This window comes from Telmatherina bonti, assembly GCF_933228915.1.
Source record: "Telmatherina bonti genome assembly, chromosome: 22".
NCBI lineage: Eukaryota > Metazoa > Chordata > Actinopteri > Atheriniformes > Telmatherinidae > Telmatherina > Telmatherina bonti.
The window spans coordinates 27,038,823-27,055,595 of NC_136631.1; the positions used below are offsets into that span (position 1 = coordinate 27,038,823).

At 47.7% G+C, this 16,773-nt stretch overlaps 1 protein-coding gene across 1 annotated transcript in view; it reads left to right on the forward strand.

Moving 5' to 3' along the window:
* Window positions 1-16,773, forward strand: part of akap6 (A kinase (PRKA) anchor protein 6) — a gene marked incomplete at its 5' end in the record, with an annotated part of 238,431 nt that overhangs the window by 148,170 nt on the left and 73,488 nt on the right. The window contains one exon of the mRNA XM_079261663.1: window positions 10,585-10,731. Coding sequence (XP_079117789.1) covers window positions 10,585-10,731 — 147 coding nt within the window. The remainder of the gene's footprint in view (window positions 1-10,584; window positions 10,732-16,773) is intronic.

Below are 16,773 nucleotides of genomic sequence, written 5' to 3' on the forward strand. Positions count from 1 at the left end.
ATTCAGGTATCTAGGCATCCAGGTACCTGGGTATCCAGCATAGACTTTATATAGAGACCTAACGTACACACTCAAAAACAGAGGTACCAGCTTGTACCTAAAAAAGTACAAATGCTTGTCGCTGGGGGTGTACTCTTTTGAGAGACATTTCTGTACCCTTCAGTTCTGGTCTATTTTTGTACCTTATCAAGTTCAACCTCACCTTATCAAGTTATGTTTTTTATGTTTTCCACAGCATTAGGCCTGGTCCATGCAATTTAGCAATATTATCTTATCTTTAATCTAGAAATCATCTTCAAAAACTCAAAATACTGACCAGACATACACTTAGTTTGCAGCATCTGACCTTCATTGTCTGGTCTAGTAAATGACTGTTAAGTAGTACTACTGTCATCACTCAACTCTGCTCTAGTTTGTAACATTACAGCCATTAACATTACATTTTTCAATGCTGCAGGTACCCTTATTGTCAAAATGGTACAAATTTGTACTTTATGTCACTTTGAACCCTTTTTCGTACTCTGAAGGTGCTTCTGGTCTCTTAAAGACCAGTATTGTACTTTTGAGGGAACATTTCTTTAAAATGTACCTATAGGTACAGAAATGGCCTTATCTTGTACCTCTATTTTTGAGAGTGTAGCCTCCGTGTGCGGTTCCTACCGTCGTCATCTTGGCAGGGGCATGCATGTCATCTTGTCTGGAAAACACAAATATGGGCAAAGAGGTGCAGCTGAGAGGCGGACTGTGAGCATTATGGTGGATGATTGACATCGCGCAAACTCCGAGCTGCCTGTAGCTAAGAGCTAACCGAGCTAACCCGGAGATAACAGGAGCTAACCAGCTAATGGTGATAAGCGGGCTAAAGCTAAGTTAACCGGCTAAAAACTGTGGTTGTTCTACGTTCTTCTGACTTGAAGCGGGAGATCGGGTCCCTGTCAATTAAAAGGACACGCCTCTAAATATGCTGAACTTCGAGATTAAATTATTTTTATACTCCCCCCACAGATGTCATGAAGGTAAACCTGACCTATTAAACAGAAAATGGATTTTTGAACCAGGCTGTAAACATGTTTATTTCTGCTGTGAATTTGGTCTTTTTAACATGGGAGTCTATGGGGATTTGCTCTGTTCTGCAGCTCCTAGTGGATGAAGGGGGAACTGCAGTTTTATGCACTTCCACATAGGCTGCCACCAAAGGCTCCATCCAGGTCAGTAGTGGGGTATCCAGGTATCCAGGTAGTGGGGTATCCAGGTAGTGGGGTATCCAGATATCCAGATAGTGGGGTATCCAGGTATCCAGGTAGTGGGGTATCCAGGTATCCAGATAGTGGGGTATCCAGGTATCCAGGTAGTGGGGTATCCAGGTAGTGGGGTATCCAGGTATCCAGGTAGTGGGGTATCCAGGTATCCAGATAGTGGGGTATCCAGGTAGCAAGGTAGTGGGGTATCCAGGTAGTGGGGTATCCAGGTATCCAGGTAGTGGGGTGTCCAGGTAGTCAGGTAGTGGGGTATCCAGGTATCCAGGTAGTGGGGTATCCAGGTATCCAGGTAGGCTTTTTTGGGTTTTTAACTTGCTGTGTCAGACTGTCCTCGGCTCTTCCAAGCCTTTTTTTCTTAGTAATCTTTGCAAAACTCTGTATTTTGCACTTTGCTATCAATGATGGAGTTTTTTTTTTTTTTTATGTCTTTAACTATCTGTAAAAGATTCTACTGTCCTCCCAGTCCATACATACTGTACCATCTTTCCCTAAATTTGTCATGTGACTCCACATTAAAGGTGTCTAAAAAAGACTCTCTATGTCCCTGGATGTGATGTAGGGAGTGTCTTGTGATACACCTCTTATGGACATGGATGTGTAGGCGTTTCGATTAGCAGTTTTTCATTGGCACATTTAGATGTGCAGCTCGAGGTGAAACAGAGACACAGCTACTGACTTTACTTCATCCCGACTTTCAGAGCACTGTTGTGGTTTAATATATATGATTGTGTATCATCACAGTCTCAGTTCCACCCCTGAGGATCTGAGGTGTCCTTGGTTCTATCACGGTTCTATGGACCTTGTTGTATAATTTCTGAGTTATTGTTCTTGCAGAAATTATAGAATTCTTTCCTCCTTTAATGTTTTCCTTCCTGGTTCTGGTCCTGATGGAGGGTTTTCTTCCTGGTTCTGGTCCTGATGGAGGTTTTCCTTCCTGGTTCTGGTCCTGATGGAGGTTTTCCTTCCTGGTTCTGGTCCTGATGGAGGTTTTCTTCCTGGTTCTGGTCCTGATGGAGGTTTTCCTTCCTGGTTCTGGTCCTGATGGAGGTTTTCTTCCTGGTTCTGGTCCTGATGGAGGTTTTCCTTCCTGGTTCTGGTCCTGATGGAGGTTTTCCTGGATTCTTTGCCAACTGACATATGATATTGAAATTCTGTCACGTTAAATCAGAAAAATCAGCATCAGCTGATCAACATCAAGCCTTTTAGTTCCTGCTCACCATGTGACCCGTATCCTCGGTAACACGTCTGTGTTTTAATCCGAGCTTTCTTGAACGTATTAACAGAACTTTTTCTGAATCACTTGTGTTTATTAGCAGATCCACTAATCGTCTTTGTCCTCTAAACGTACACACACACGCACAAGTTCATGTGTTAATTCATATCTGCAGCATCTTGTATTGTGTGTGTGTGAAGATTTGTGGATGAGCTTCGTTGTGTTTTCACCACCTCTCATCTGTGTGTGTGTGTGTGTGTGTGTGTGTGTGTGTGTGTGTGAGTGTGTGTGTGTGTGTGGATTATGTGTCCTGTGGGAGGCTGTTTCCTGTGCGTTTGTTCTGTCAGTCTTGATAAAGTCGGGGATATATCTGCTTTAGAACAAAGAGACACGACTCAGCAGCATCTCGCCAACTTTCCTCCTTTTTCTCCCCCTCTTCCTTCTCTGTGTCGAGTCTCTCCTGAGACTTCCTCAGCTTCCAAGGAACGCCGTCTGACACTAAGTCTCTCTCACACAGAAATGAGCTGGAATCTGATACGGAAGCAAAGGTAGTTTGACGTGGAGCGTCAAACCAAAGTCAGGCCAAGGTTGGCTCCAAACGTTTGCAGAGTTTCCGTGAAAACAAAAGGAAAAGATCTTCAGCAGGAGACTTCAGACCACGCCTGCTCCGCTTCAACATCTCTTTTACCAGTTCAGTGTTCAGGTGAACCAAGGTTCAAACACACTTTGTATCATACAATCCGGCTGAAAGTCGCCTCATCACGTGTTTAAAGCAACTTCTGGGCATTTGAAAGTCTTTGTTTGAATCCACACACAATTATCCAGCAAACTGAACATGTTTATGATAATCTCCACGTGCAGACATTTCCTGCTTTAGATGTGGAAGTAGAGAGAGGGAAACGGCGTGTGGCGGTCAGTAACTGCACATCCACTGCTATCTGACCAGCCGTTGCAGCGTTTACTGACCAGCAGCAGAAAAAGCTGCAATCTCAACACACCTTCTGTCATGATGAAACACTACATTCAGGAAGACAGCTGAGCTTATGGGACATGGCTAAAAACATTTTGTGTTTGTTTGCTTCAGGTAAGGTCGGGCCAATGGGAGAGCTTGTGGTAAGGAAATGCACTGTGTGCTCCATCTGCAGAGATAGAACATGAAGATGCAGAGCAGCGATGTCTCGCGTGTCCAGTAGATCCTGAAACCAGGTCGGGTGAAAAACTGGTCCAGACAGTTGGTCTCATTTGTCCTGTTTTGGTTTTTAAGAAGCAAAACAACCGCAGCATCAGACGGCACTCCAGTTCTGGTAAAAGATTCACTAAAAGGATCAAATTCAGGAAAAAAAATGCAGATTATTGATCTTTGTTGGCAGTTGTCTGGTAATATCACAAATACTTCATTTCAGCTGCCAAACAAATGTTATTTCCACGGCGGGTTGAAGTGTGACAGGGTGCAGCTGTGATGTGGGGAAAGCCGCCGTGCAGACAGAACATCAGCTTCCAGCCGCTGAAGCTCGGCTATGCAGCCACATGATGGATGTGTGTGTGAGTGTGTTGTGTCTGTGTGTTCTCCATTCATCACCCTGCTCTCCATTTGACCTTGGCACCCTCTTCATTGGTCCCCCACCATCCCGGTCCCCCACCATCACGGTCTCCCACCATCCCGGTCCCCCACCATCCCGGTCCCCCACCATCACAGTCTCCCACCATCCCGGTCCCCCACCATCCCAGTCCCCCACCATCACACTCTCCCACCATCCCGGTCCCCCACCATCCTGGTCCCCCACCATCACGGTCTCCCATCATCCCGGTCCCCCACCATCACAGTCTCCCACCATCCCGGTCCCCCACCATCACGGTCTCCCACCATCCCGGTCCCCCACCATCCCGGTCTCCCACCATCCCGATCCCCCACCATCCCGGTCCCCCACCATCACGATCCCCCACCATCCCGGTCCCCCACCATCCCGGTCTCCCACCATCCCGATCCCCCACCATCCCGGTCCCCCACCATCCCGGTCTCCCACCATCCCGGTCCCCCACCATCCCGATCCCCCACCATCACGGTCTCCCACCATCCCGGTCCCCCACCATCCCGGTCTCCCACCATCCCGGTCCCCCACCATCCCGATCCCCCACCATCCCGGTCCCCCACCATCCCGATCCCCCACCATCCCGGTCTCCCACCATCCCGGTCCCCCACCATCCCGATCCCCCACCATCCCGATCCCCCACCATCCCGGTCTCCCACCATCCCGATCTTTTATGTCACAACGAGGATATTTTCTGTTTTCAGAATTTCCTTCTTTTGTTCAACATCTACATAAAACCTGAGTTTCTGGAAGTTTCTTTGTGACCGAATGAGCTTTCTGTCTTTCTGAACGAGGCAGCGTTTTTAACTGTCACCATGGAAACCAGATGAATGAGCCGTTTGACTGGCCGGTAGAGACAGCTTGCTATTCAGCCCTGCAGCAGTCCTGTGTGATTCTGTGTGTTTTTCAGGTTGTGTATTTTGCTGGGGGGTCGAAATCTCAACAAGTCTGTTGAGACAAAAAGGGGGGTGGGGGGGTGGAAGAACAGAAACAACAGCTGGTTTGTTTGCAACTTAGCTGTGGCATAAATCCACAAAGCCACAAACACTCTGCAGAGTAAATCAACCAAGCTGAGCGGCACACACACACACACACACACACACACACACACACACACACACACACACACACACACACACACACACGGCTGCTGCAAATATCACTTCACTTCTGACAAATTTCAACATGAAGCTGCAGAAAAGAAAGCAATAAGAAGCCAGCATGACAGAAGACAGGCTCTACCTGACGTCATGTGGTCCGGAGTCAGTGCTGCCTACAGAGTAAATGAGACATGCAGTTGGAAACCAGTAGTCTACTGGGATTTTACCACTAACTCCAACCTGTGGGCTCAGCTTGCATTGCACTGGTCACTGCGCTGAAGATCAGTCATGTGTTAACATGGCGTCGCTTCACCTTATCTGCTCTTCGGCGCCCCCTACAGGCAAGGGATGGAACACCCATGATCTGTCCCCACTGAACCCAGTTACAGGTTGCAGAGTGATCCCAGTCCCAGCTGCAGAACATCCAGTAGAACAGCTGCTGGTCCACAGCCGATCTGCCAGTCCCCCCCTGCTCCTTTCAGACCACCTCCTGGTCACATTCTCAGCCCTCCTTCCTCATGACACTCAGGAGGCTCCAAAGCTGGTTTCCTAGCACAGAAAGCTGAGATGTGTCACCCCTACACAGCTGTGTGAGCAGGTTTCCTCTAGCATCCCTTCCCACTCAGGCTCCTCCTTCCTGTCTGTTAATGAGGCTCCAGAAACACTCTGCTCCTCTCTGGCCTCCTCTCTGGACAAACTCTGTCCTCTGCTGTCTAAAGCAGCCAGACTAAATCCTCCCAGTCCATGGCTCACTGAGGTTCTAAGACGTCACAGAGCAGGTCTCAGGCCAGCAGAAAGAAAAGAAGTCCCTGACTTGTCAGAGTCAGAACCTCTCAGTCTTCACATCCAGCCTGACAGCTGCCAACATAGACTTTTATCAGAACCAGATCCACAATGCTCCCAACACACAGCAGCTGTTCATGGCCTTTAACTGTCTTCTTTCTCCAGCAACTGCTCAGCCTCCCGCCACGCTGACTGCAGACATGTTGGCTTCCTGTTTTACTGAAACCATCAGTAATCAGTTCTCTGAGCCTGACCAGCTCAGTCCACCACATCCAGCTAGTGGTGCCTCACTTTGCTCTTTCTGCCCTCTGAATGAGGACCAAGTCTCTAAACTTCTAGTCAACTCTAAAGCCACTAGCTGTCCTCTTGATCCGGTCCCTATGGACATCCTGCAGAGCATTTTACCTCCAATCAATTTGCAGTGACCCATATTATCATCTCCTCTCTGGAATCCGCTGTTTTCCAGCAAGCTTGGGTCACCCCGCTGCTGAAGAAACCCACACTCAACCCAGTCCAGGTTGGAAACTACCGGCTGTCCACACTACTGGAGCGGGTCGTCTTCAGTCTCCCAGTTCCTCCATGATAGAAACTAGTTAGATCCACATCAGTCTGGCATCACTCCACTGGAACTGGTCTCCTGTCTGTTACTGGTTCCCTACCACCAGATCCACTGGTCAGTCCTCAGTCCTGGTCCTGCAGGACCAGATCCACCGGTCAGTCCTCAGTCCCAGTCCTGCAGGACCAGATCCTCAGTCCTGGTCCTGCTGGACCAGATCCACTGGTCAGTCCTCAGTCCTGATCTTACTGGACCAGATCCATCGATCAGTCCTCAGTCCTGATCCTGCAGGACCAGATCCACCGGTCAGTCCTCAGTCCTGATCCTGCAGGACCAGATCCACCGGTCAGTCCTCAGTCCCAGTCCTGCAGGACCAGATCCTCAGTCCTGGTCCTGCTGGACCAGATCCACTGGTCAGTCCTCAGTCCTGATCTTACTGGACCAGATCCACCGATCAGTCCTCAGTCCTGATCCTGCAGGACCAGATCCACCGGTCAGTCCTCAGTCCCTGTCCTGCAGGACCAGATCCACCGGTCAGTCCTCAGTCCCTGTCCTGCAGGACCAGATCCACCGGTCAGTCCTGGTCCTACAGGACCAGATCCACCAACCAGATCCACCGGACCAGATCCACCGGTCATTCCTCGGTCCCGGTCTTGCAGGACCAGATCCACCGGTCAGTCCTCGGTCCCGGTACTGCAGGACCAGATCCACCGGTCAGTCCTGGTCCCGGTCCTGCAGGTCACACCCTCCAGCCTGTTTGCTGCAGAAGCTGATGCCACCACGAAGTGGTTCCTGTAGTCTGGAGCCCATGAGAGACGTCCTGCTGAAGGTCCAGGATGGAGTACGCACCGATACCAGCATACAGTTCTGCAGCATCACGTCAGCTTGCTCTTTTTAAAGAGGCTCTGATGACTTCTGTTTCGGCCCTGGAGACGCTGGGAGATCGATGTATTGATGAAGTCTGCTCCAGATGGGATGTTGCTGGTCGAAGTGACACGTCCGAGACCTGCAGCGTCAGACTGAATGTGCAGCAAATCCCCGCTGTGAAGGTCCGGTAGTATTTTACTATTGTAGATAACTTGACAACAAGCTGATGGAGACATCCATTCATGGACACAGTAAGGTGTGTTGGAGCAGGAAAACAGCGGACGTCCCTCTGGCCGGGTGTTACGTTGGCCACACAGAGAGTCCAGACTTTTAGGCATGATTCTGTGAAGACACAAAACGTTTACTTTGGACATTTTGGGCAAGATGCGTGGAAACGTCCTCTCCCTACAGAAGCAGTTTGATGCTTCAGACAGCAGCAGCTTTCTGCAGCGCTTCATGCAGCAATGTGTGAACGTCTCCTTCGTACTGCCTTTCAGCTTAAATGTCCTCTGACTTAAGCTTCCTTTTCCTCAGCAAGGCTTTCATCAGGATCTGTTTTTTGCTCTGTCAGAGGAGCCGTTTTGCTTCAGTTATGATTAGTACAAGATGACGAAGAATCTTGAATGGTAAAAGGTGTGGAAGAGGAGACGGGTTGATCTGGACTGGTTCAGAATAATGACTCCAACGGCAGCACAGTTCACCGGAACAAAGCTTCACCCTGCAGCTGCCATGTTCCATGAAGTATAAAAGTGGTTAAAAGTCACTCTCATAAATGTATTTATTGTCTTTACAATATACATATTTATTTCCTTATCACTGCCCCAAACTCGGCAGCGAGTCGTCTGCTGGTTTGGCAAACATCCCTCGTTTGGTGGATCAGATGTGAGAAGACGCAGAAAAAAAGACTGTTCAAAATGCATGAGATGTTTTTCATGTATGGCTGCATTTCTGCTGACATCTCAGCTCCGTGCTCATTAATATGGAGACTAAATTAAACTTATGATTGCTTGTTGATTTTCTCCTCCTCTTCTCCACACCCCTCGCCATCATTACCCCCCCCCCCCCCCCCCCCCATCTGCTTTGCAGAGCGTTTATCCTGCATAGTTTGATCCAAAAGTTCCCTTTCAGCACCGGAGCAGTCCTGTGTGACTGGGAAATGAGGAAGTCAGAGGTTTTTTCCTGCCTCTGGCTTCAGGAACACCTCCTGGTTCCGGGTCAGAACTCCTTTCTAACGCTTGCTGTGGAAGATGGAACAAGGTGGAAACATTCCTCAGAGATTTGGCTCCATCTGACACAGTTGCTGCTCATGATGCTGATTCTTCTTCGGTGGTGGCGGCCGGACACGTAACACTGCTGCGGTATTCCCGCTTTACTTTCTGAAGCTTATTGATTATTGAGTCTGGCTTTGACATATGTATTGATTTACTGACGTTGCCTGACAATGACGTCAGCGTTTGGGAAGAAGGACAAACCCTTGTTTTTGGTGTCCATTTAGACCTTTACTGGTTCCAGTCTGACAGCTGGTTGGGGACCAGTACCATGCAGGACAGTCGTCTGCTGGGGACGAGGCCTGGTGATGCCGCGTTCTGTTTTCTCGTCTCAGCAGTTGAAGAACAGCCGAAGAGAATCTCTGGGATTCAAGGCGAAGCAACATTTATAGTTATCATTGTTCATGAAGAGTGAAAAATTCCTTTATTTTCCTGGTTTTTGGTCACGTTCACGTCTGTCCAGCGGCTCCTCGTTCATGGACTACCTGTCTTCATGTCTTTCCTTACGTCTCCTGGACTACCTGTCTTCATGTCTTTCCACATCTCCTGGACTACCTGTCTTCATGTCCGCTTCCTGTCTTTCCTCATGTCTCCTGGACTACCTGTCTTCATGTCTTTCCACGTCTCCTGGACTACCTGTCTTCATTTCTTTCCTTACATCTCCTGGACTACCTGTCTTCATGTCTTTCCACATCTCCTGGACTACCTGTCTTCATGTCCGCTTCCTGTCTTTCCTCATGTCTCCTGGACTACCTGTCTTCGTGTCTTTCCACGTCTCCTGGACTACCTGTCTTCATGTCCGCTTCCTGTCTTTCCATCCCTCGTCCACCAGCTGCGTCTCACAGCGTCTCTTCCCGCCATGTCTGCCTGTCCTCCAGGTGCTTCTCCAGCCATGGACTGGAGGCACTAATCTCAAACATTTTAATCGGTGTGTCTACCCCCCCCCCCCCCCCCCCCCCATGTCCCCTTTTTAAATCAATATTTACCATCAGCGGGTAAATCGTATAATTTCCTGAGAGTGAGAAGAATGTGACGCCGACATGTTTACCTTCCACTCCTCCGTTTCCTCCTGGTGATCCCTCCTTCTTCACGCCGCGGCTGTTAGCTAAGTGAAGGGGATGGATGGCGTGAAGCGCCGAGAGATGGCATCTCCATCAGGATCGTTGACGTTGAAAAATGGCCGCCGCCTCTTTGATGACAGCGCAGCAAAAACACACACGTGCACACACACAGACACACACACACACACACACAGACACACACACAGACACACACACACACACACACACAATCAGACACACACACAGACACACAAACACACACACACAGACACACACACAGACACACAAACACACACATACACAGACACACACGTGCACAGAGAGGAGACATTTAAATATTCAAATGGAGCTCGGCGTTAATGATAAACGACAAGGGAAAAGTAGCATCAAGTAACTATCGATGCAGAAAATGAAAAGAGGAGAAAGAGAACAGAGAGATGGGAAATGAAACCAAAAACCTAAAGGGGGGGGTGAAGCTTTTACAGCAAAGGGAATAAAGAAGTCTCCACATTCAACTCAGTTGGGATGAAATCAGGAAAAAGGAAAAGACCAAAGCAGGCGGTCCAGATAAGGTATGGTGTGTCCCGCCATCAGGAGAGAGGCGGGACAGATGGACAAGGCGGCCGTCAAGCTGCAAACAGAAACACAAAGGTGTTTAAAGAGATGTCTCATAAATGTGGGATTGCAGCGAGGGAGGAAGTCTGGGACTCTGAGGAGCCTTGAGGATCTGGAGTCCAGCGGAGGAGATGAAGACTGCTGAACCAGCAGGAACATCACATGTTCAGACGGGATGTTGTCACACTGGTCACACAGTGTGACTGTGTGTGGACATACCTGCTGACACGTGTGTGTGTGTGTGTGTGTGTGTGTGTTCTCCGTCGTCTCCAGAGCAGCCATGCTGAGCTGATGCTGATGGAGAGCAGGAAGACCAGCCTGCTGGGCCAAGCTTCATCCCTGAAGAGGAGCGGAACGCAGCTGCCCAGCAACTTCAGCACAAGAATACACAACCTGACATACACATGGAGGCAACTGGAGGTAACTCACGCACACACATACTAACTCACACACACTAACACACACACACATACACACACACACACACACACACACACACACACACATACACACAAACACACACACACAGGTTTAGGTTAATGAGCAGTAATTAGGAACCATGCAGGTACAATGATGTGGAATGTACGGATGATGGATGGAAGGATAGATGGATGGATGGATGATGGATGGAAGGATGGAAGAATGGATGGATGATGGATGATGGATGATGGATGGATGGATGGATGATGGATGGAAGGATTGATGGATGATGGATGGAAGGATTGATGGATGATGGATGGAAGGATTGATGGAAGGATGGATGGATGATTGATGGAAGGATGGATGGATGGATGTATGGACGGCTAACTACAAACTACTGAACTTGGAATGGAGGTAAAATAAACGTTTGGTATGCCATCTCCCATGTTGGTGCCTTGCTAATGGGCACTTTGGCCGAGCTTCCCAGTTTTTCCCTGTGTGCCGGGAATCTGTCCCGTCTGTTGCGCGGTGACAGCTGGTGACGCCTCGTCAGGAGGCTGCAATGACACAAAGTGACTTTGTTCCTCTGAAGAAACAAACCATCTCCTGTCGAGCATGTGGCACATCTGAGCTTCCACGGGCAAACACCTCACACACACACACACACACACACACACACACACACACAGCTTAACTCCTCAGAGGTGTGTGTGTGTCTACATTAACATACGTATCATCCTCAGTGAGACTGATTTCATTTCAGAAATGAAACAGCAGCAGCAGATGAGTCTTCCTCTCTGTCTCTAATTGTCCTTCTCTGAGTTTCCGCCACAGTAACCAGACTGTGATTAAACTTCTATTACTGACAAGCAGAGATTTGGAATCAGAACATTGTTTCACACACACACACACACACACACACACACACACACACACACACACACACACACACACACACACACACACACACACACACACACATAAATATGACAGTCTGTATGTGTGTCACCAGGCGACGGGAGTTACACACTCAGACTCAACCTTATCTCTAACTTCCAAAGTGAAGGAAGACCTGCTCACATCACGTCCGCTAAGGGTTATCTAGTTGCAATTGTTTTCCATTAAATCCTTAAAGTCGGAATTTTAAGCACGCTATCTATCTCTTTACGTCCCCGCTCTGCATGATGGAGGTCTGGATGAAGGTAGTCGGTGAGTGTAACAAGTTATCTGTATGACGGTGAGGTAGACATGGCCTAGTAACCAATTAGTAACCTTAGTCACCCTGAAGAGGAGGTTCGTATTGCAGTGAATGATATTGTTGCGCTGAATGAGTGTGTTGTAAGGCTCCAACACTGCATTACATCCATAGACCATGTATGGAAGATGGGCGGAGCCTCCTGCTGTAAAACGTGAAGCCTTTGCAGAAGTTAAAAAAATTTCAGTTCCCCCCTCATCCACTAGGGGCTCCAAAAAAATCCCCATAGACTCCCATGTTAAAAAGACCAACTTCACAGCAGAAATAAACATGTTCACAGCAGAAAAAACATGTTTACACCAGAAATAAATATGTTTACACCAGAAATAAACATGTTCACAGCAGAAAAAACATGTTTACACCAGAAATAAACACGTTTACAGCCTAATGTTTACAGTGTTGTTTTTTTTTAACTAGTCTGTTCAGGAGAAATCTCACATCAAAGTTCGTCATATTTAGGGGCGTGTCCTTTTGATTGACAGGTACCCGATCTCCTGCTTCAAGTCAGAAGAACGTAGAACAACCGCGGTTTTTATCCAGTTAACAACGTGACTTAGGTTTAGCCCGCTTACCTCCGTTAGCTGGTTAGCTCCCGTTATCTCGGGGTTAGCTCGGTTAGCTCTTAGCTACAGATTGCTCTATATCAATCATCCACCGTGACACTCACAGTGCCCCTCTCAGCTCCACCTCTTTGCCCATATTTGTATTTTCCGGGTGAGACGACGCACATGCCCCTGCCAAGATGGTGATGGTAGGAACCGCCCACCGAGCTTCAATTCAGATCTTCAGAAACCTGCGGGTGACATCGCGGAGGCTCCGCCCATCTTTTATATACAGTCTATGGTTGCCTCACACAGGACAGACATGTCTTGTATGTGGGACAATCTGCAGGTGGATTCAAAATCTGAGATGGACAGAAAAACGTCTGACATATGAGCTGCTTCCTGGTTCTGGTCCCAAACCACAGCAAAAAATATGTCTGATTAAATTCCCTGTAAAGCCAGATGCCAATTTACCATCTTCACCTGCTCCCCTGCTGTTAGCAGTAATCTCCTTCCAGCCAATGGCGTGCATAAAAATATCAGGATGAGGAAGAGAACTTGAGTAACTTTGAGACGTTGGTAAGTGAGGCTACAATTAACACAGAATCACCAGAACTGAACAAGAAATGGTCTGATGAGTCTCCATTTCAGCTCCACATCCAGGAATATTCAGAATCTGCTGGAACCATCATGAAATTAAATTATATGAAAAGTACTTTATTAATCCCCAAAGGGAAATTCAGTGTTGTAGTATATAATATTAATTAACTAGAGGAGGTCTTGTTCCTGAGGCTGATGGCTGCTGGCAGGAATGAGCTTCTGTATCGTTCAGTCTTACATCGGACCTGAAGAAGCCTCTCACTGAACACACTTTGTTGTTTCATCACTGTGTTGTGGAGAGGGTGTGAAGAATCCTCCATCATCTTCATCAGCTTGTGCAGCATTCTTCTTTGGACAATCAGCTCCAGCGGCTCCAGAGTTACTCCAAGCACAGAAGCAGCTTTCTTGATCAGTTTGTTGATTCTCTTCAAGTCTCTGGTTCTGATGCTACTACCCCAGCAGATGCTGCAAAGCTGACTGCACTCTCCACAACAGACTTATAGAAGATATTCAACATCTTGGTGCAGACGTTAAACCATCTCAGCTTCCTTAAGAAGTACAGTCTGTTCTGACCTTTCTTGTAGATGTAGTCAGTGTTGCATTTCCAGTCCAGTTTGTTGTCCAGCTGAACTCCAAGATACTGGTATTCCTCCACCACCTCCACCTCCTCTCCCAGGATGGAAACAGTGCTTTGTTTATTCTTGTTCCTCCTGAAGTCAACAATCATCTCTTTTGTTTTGCTGCTATTTAATATGAGATGATTGTCACCGCACCTTTTAACAAACTGACTGACCAGTTCTCTGTACTCTGCTTCTTGTCCATCCCTGATACACCCCACAACTGCAGAGTCATCAGAGTATTTCTGCAGATGACAGGACTCAGAGTTGTACTGGAAGTCTGAGGTGTACAGAGTGAAGAGGAATGGCCAGAGTACAGTTCCTTGTGGTGCACCAGTGCTGCTGACCTCCATCTGAGACACACAACCTTTCAGTCTCACAAACTGGGGTCTGTTTGTGAGGTAGTCATAGATCCAGGTGGTTGTGGAAGTATCCACCTGGAATTTATGGAGCTTCTCACATAACAAAGCAGCTGAATGGTATTAAAAGCACTTGAGAAATCAAACAACATGACCCTAAGAGTGCTGCCTGAATGGTCCAGATGAGAGTGTGCTCTCTGGAGCAGGTATATGATGGCATCTTCAACCCCAAGTCCATTACGATATGCAAACTGTGATGGGTCCTGAAAGGTGTTTACTTGCTTGTTGAGGTGAGCCAGTAAGAGTCTCTCCAAAACTTTCATGATGTGAGATGTCAGGACAACTGGTCTGTAGTCACTTGGTTCAGCTGGTTGTGTTTTTTTAGGCACTGGAACAAGGCAGGAGGTTTTCCACAGCACTGGGACTCTATTTTGTCTCAGACTGGTGTTGAAAAGGTGCTGGAGAATCGGACATAGTTGTTTTGGTCTTGAGAACTCTGGGACTGACACCATCTGGACCTGCAGTCTGGTTCAGGTTCAGTTTCTCAAGTTGCTTCATAACCTGATTGCAGGAGACAAACAAGGTGGAGGTCTCAGGATGTCCTGATGTGGAGGGAGATGAAGCTGTGTTCTGGTCCATGACTGAGCTGCAGGGTGACAGATTGGAGGCGTGACAGGAAAGCAGTGGGCTTATGGAGGGTGTGTGGTCTGTTGGGCTGGAGGTAGGGGGTGAACTTCATTCCAGACCACACATCCCTCACATTATTCTGCTGGAGCTGACTTTCTAACTTCTTCCTGTAGTCCTCCTTGCACTTCTTAGTTTTTGTTTTAAGTTGTTTTTGTGTTGCCCTCGATAACTCCCTGTCTCCATCCCTGAAGGCTTTCTTTTTGATGTTCAGCAGCTTTTTCAGGTCACTGGTGATCCAGGGTTTGTTATTGGGACGATGCTGTCCACACAGAAGTTTATGTAATCTGTCACACACTCAGTCATGGCATTGATGTCGTCTCCATGAGGTTCACAGAGGACGTTCAAGTCTGTAGCCTCAAAGCCTCCTCTAAGAGCATCTTCAGCTTCAGCAGACCAGATTTTGATAGTCTTTGTGATGACTGGTTGCTGCTGAACGATGGGCTTGTAGGTGGAGGTGAGAAGAACCAGATTATGGTCAGATCTTCCTAGAGGAGGCAGGGCAGAACAACTGTATCCATTATTCATATTTGTCCAACATCTTATTTTCTCTGGTGGAGCAGCTGACAAACTGCTGGAATGTTGGTAGAGTTGCAGAGAGGGAGACGTTGTTGAAGTCTCCAGAGATCGCCATGAATGAGTTTGGATGCTGTGTTTGTAGCTGAGCAACGACGGAGCTGATGACGTCACAGGCTGTGTCTGGTGCGGTACCAGGTATTATATAAACCGCTACCAGAATAACACAGGTAAACTCTCTGGGTAAATAATATGGACGGAAGCTCACAGCTAACTGTTCCATGTCCCTTGTGCATATCTTCTCCTTGACAGTAACATGTCCAGGATGACACCAACGCTGGTTAACCAGCACTGCAATTCCACCACCCTTTAGCTTTCCGCTGTGTTGTCTACTGTGGTCTGCACGGACCGTTTTAAAGCCCGGTACAGACACATTACAGTCAGGGATGTGTTCATGCAGCCATGTCTTGGTGACGCACATAATACTGAACTCTCTGTATTCTTTCTGAGACCTTGTTAGCATCTCGAGCTCGTCCGTTTTGTTAGCTAGCAATCTCACATTACCCATTAAGACGGTCAGGAGAAATGGTTTAAATCTTCATCGCTTTTTCCTCTGTCTGACTCCCGCTCTGCATCCTCTTCTCTTTCTTTTCAACTCCATTGGGATTTGATGTGTTGTTTCGCTGATAATCCTGATTTGGGAGAGGTTAATCAGTTGATCCCGATTGTAAACAAGTCTTTCCATGCCATGGAGACTCATCATAACAAGTAGTGCGAGAGCAAAAATATGCAGAAAAATTTTCCTTGCAGCACACCCTCCAAACCGGCATGAAATCCTCATAAAAAATACCTAATTTGAGGTAATATTGATGTGAGAAGAGTTTGTACTTTTAAAAAATCCAGATAGCAAGTCAGAGCTACGACAATCTGCTGCCATCAGATGGCGCAATCTAGAATGGAAAAAAAAAACAAAAAAAAAAACGTGGATTGCAAAAAAAACAAAACAAAAGAAAATGTGGATCCATGCTGCCGTCGCTGTGGGTTTAACCAGCACTGCCTGCCTCATGAGCACAGTCGCTCTGCTGCTGTTTTATCAACCAGTGGAGCTTTTTTCATCTTCCTTCTCTGTCCTCTCATCTTCCTCACTTCTCCACACCTGTCCCCATCACCATCACCAGCTCCAGCTTGCTTTCACCAGCACGTATTCCTCCTCTTCTCTTTTTCTCTTTAATCGCTTTCACATGTTTTTACTAAGATGTTTCCACTGTACGTCAGAGGTCCCACTTAACCTCTCCACCGCCCGCCCGCCCCGCCCCGCCCCCAACCCCTCCTCCATCCATCCTGTCTTGCCACCTTTTCCAACATGGCGTCTCGGTAGCATATTAAAAATCCAGATCCATGCTTGCGTCGGCATCTGCTGCTCTGACACAAATTGGGAATTAACTGGAATTGATGTCCTGTGTCTCGCC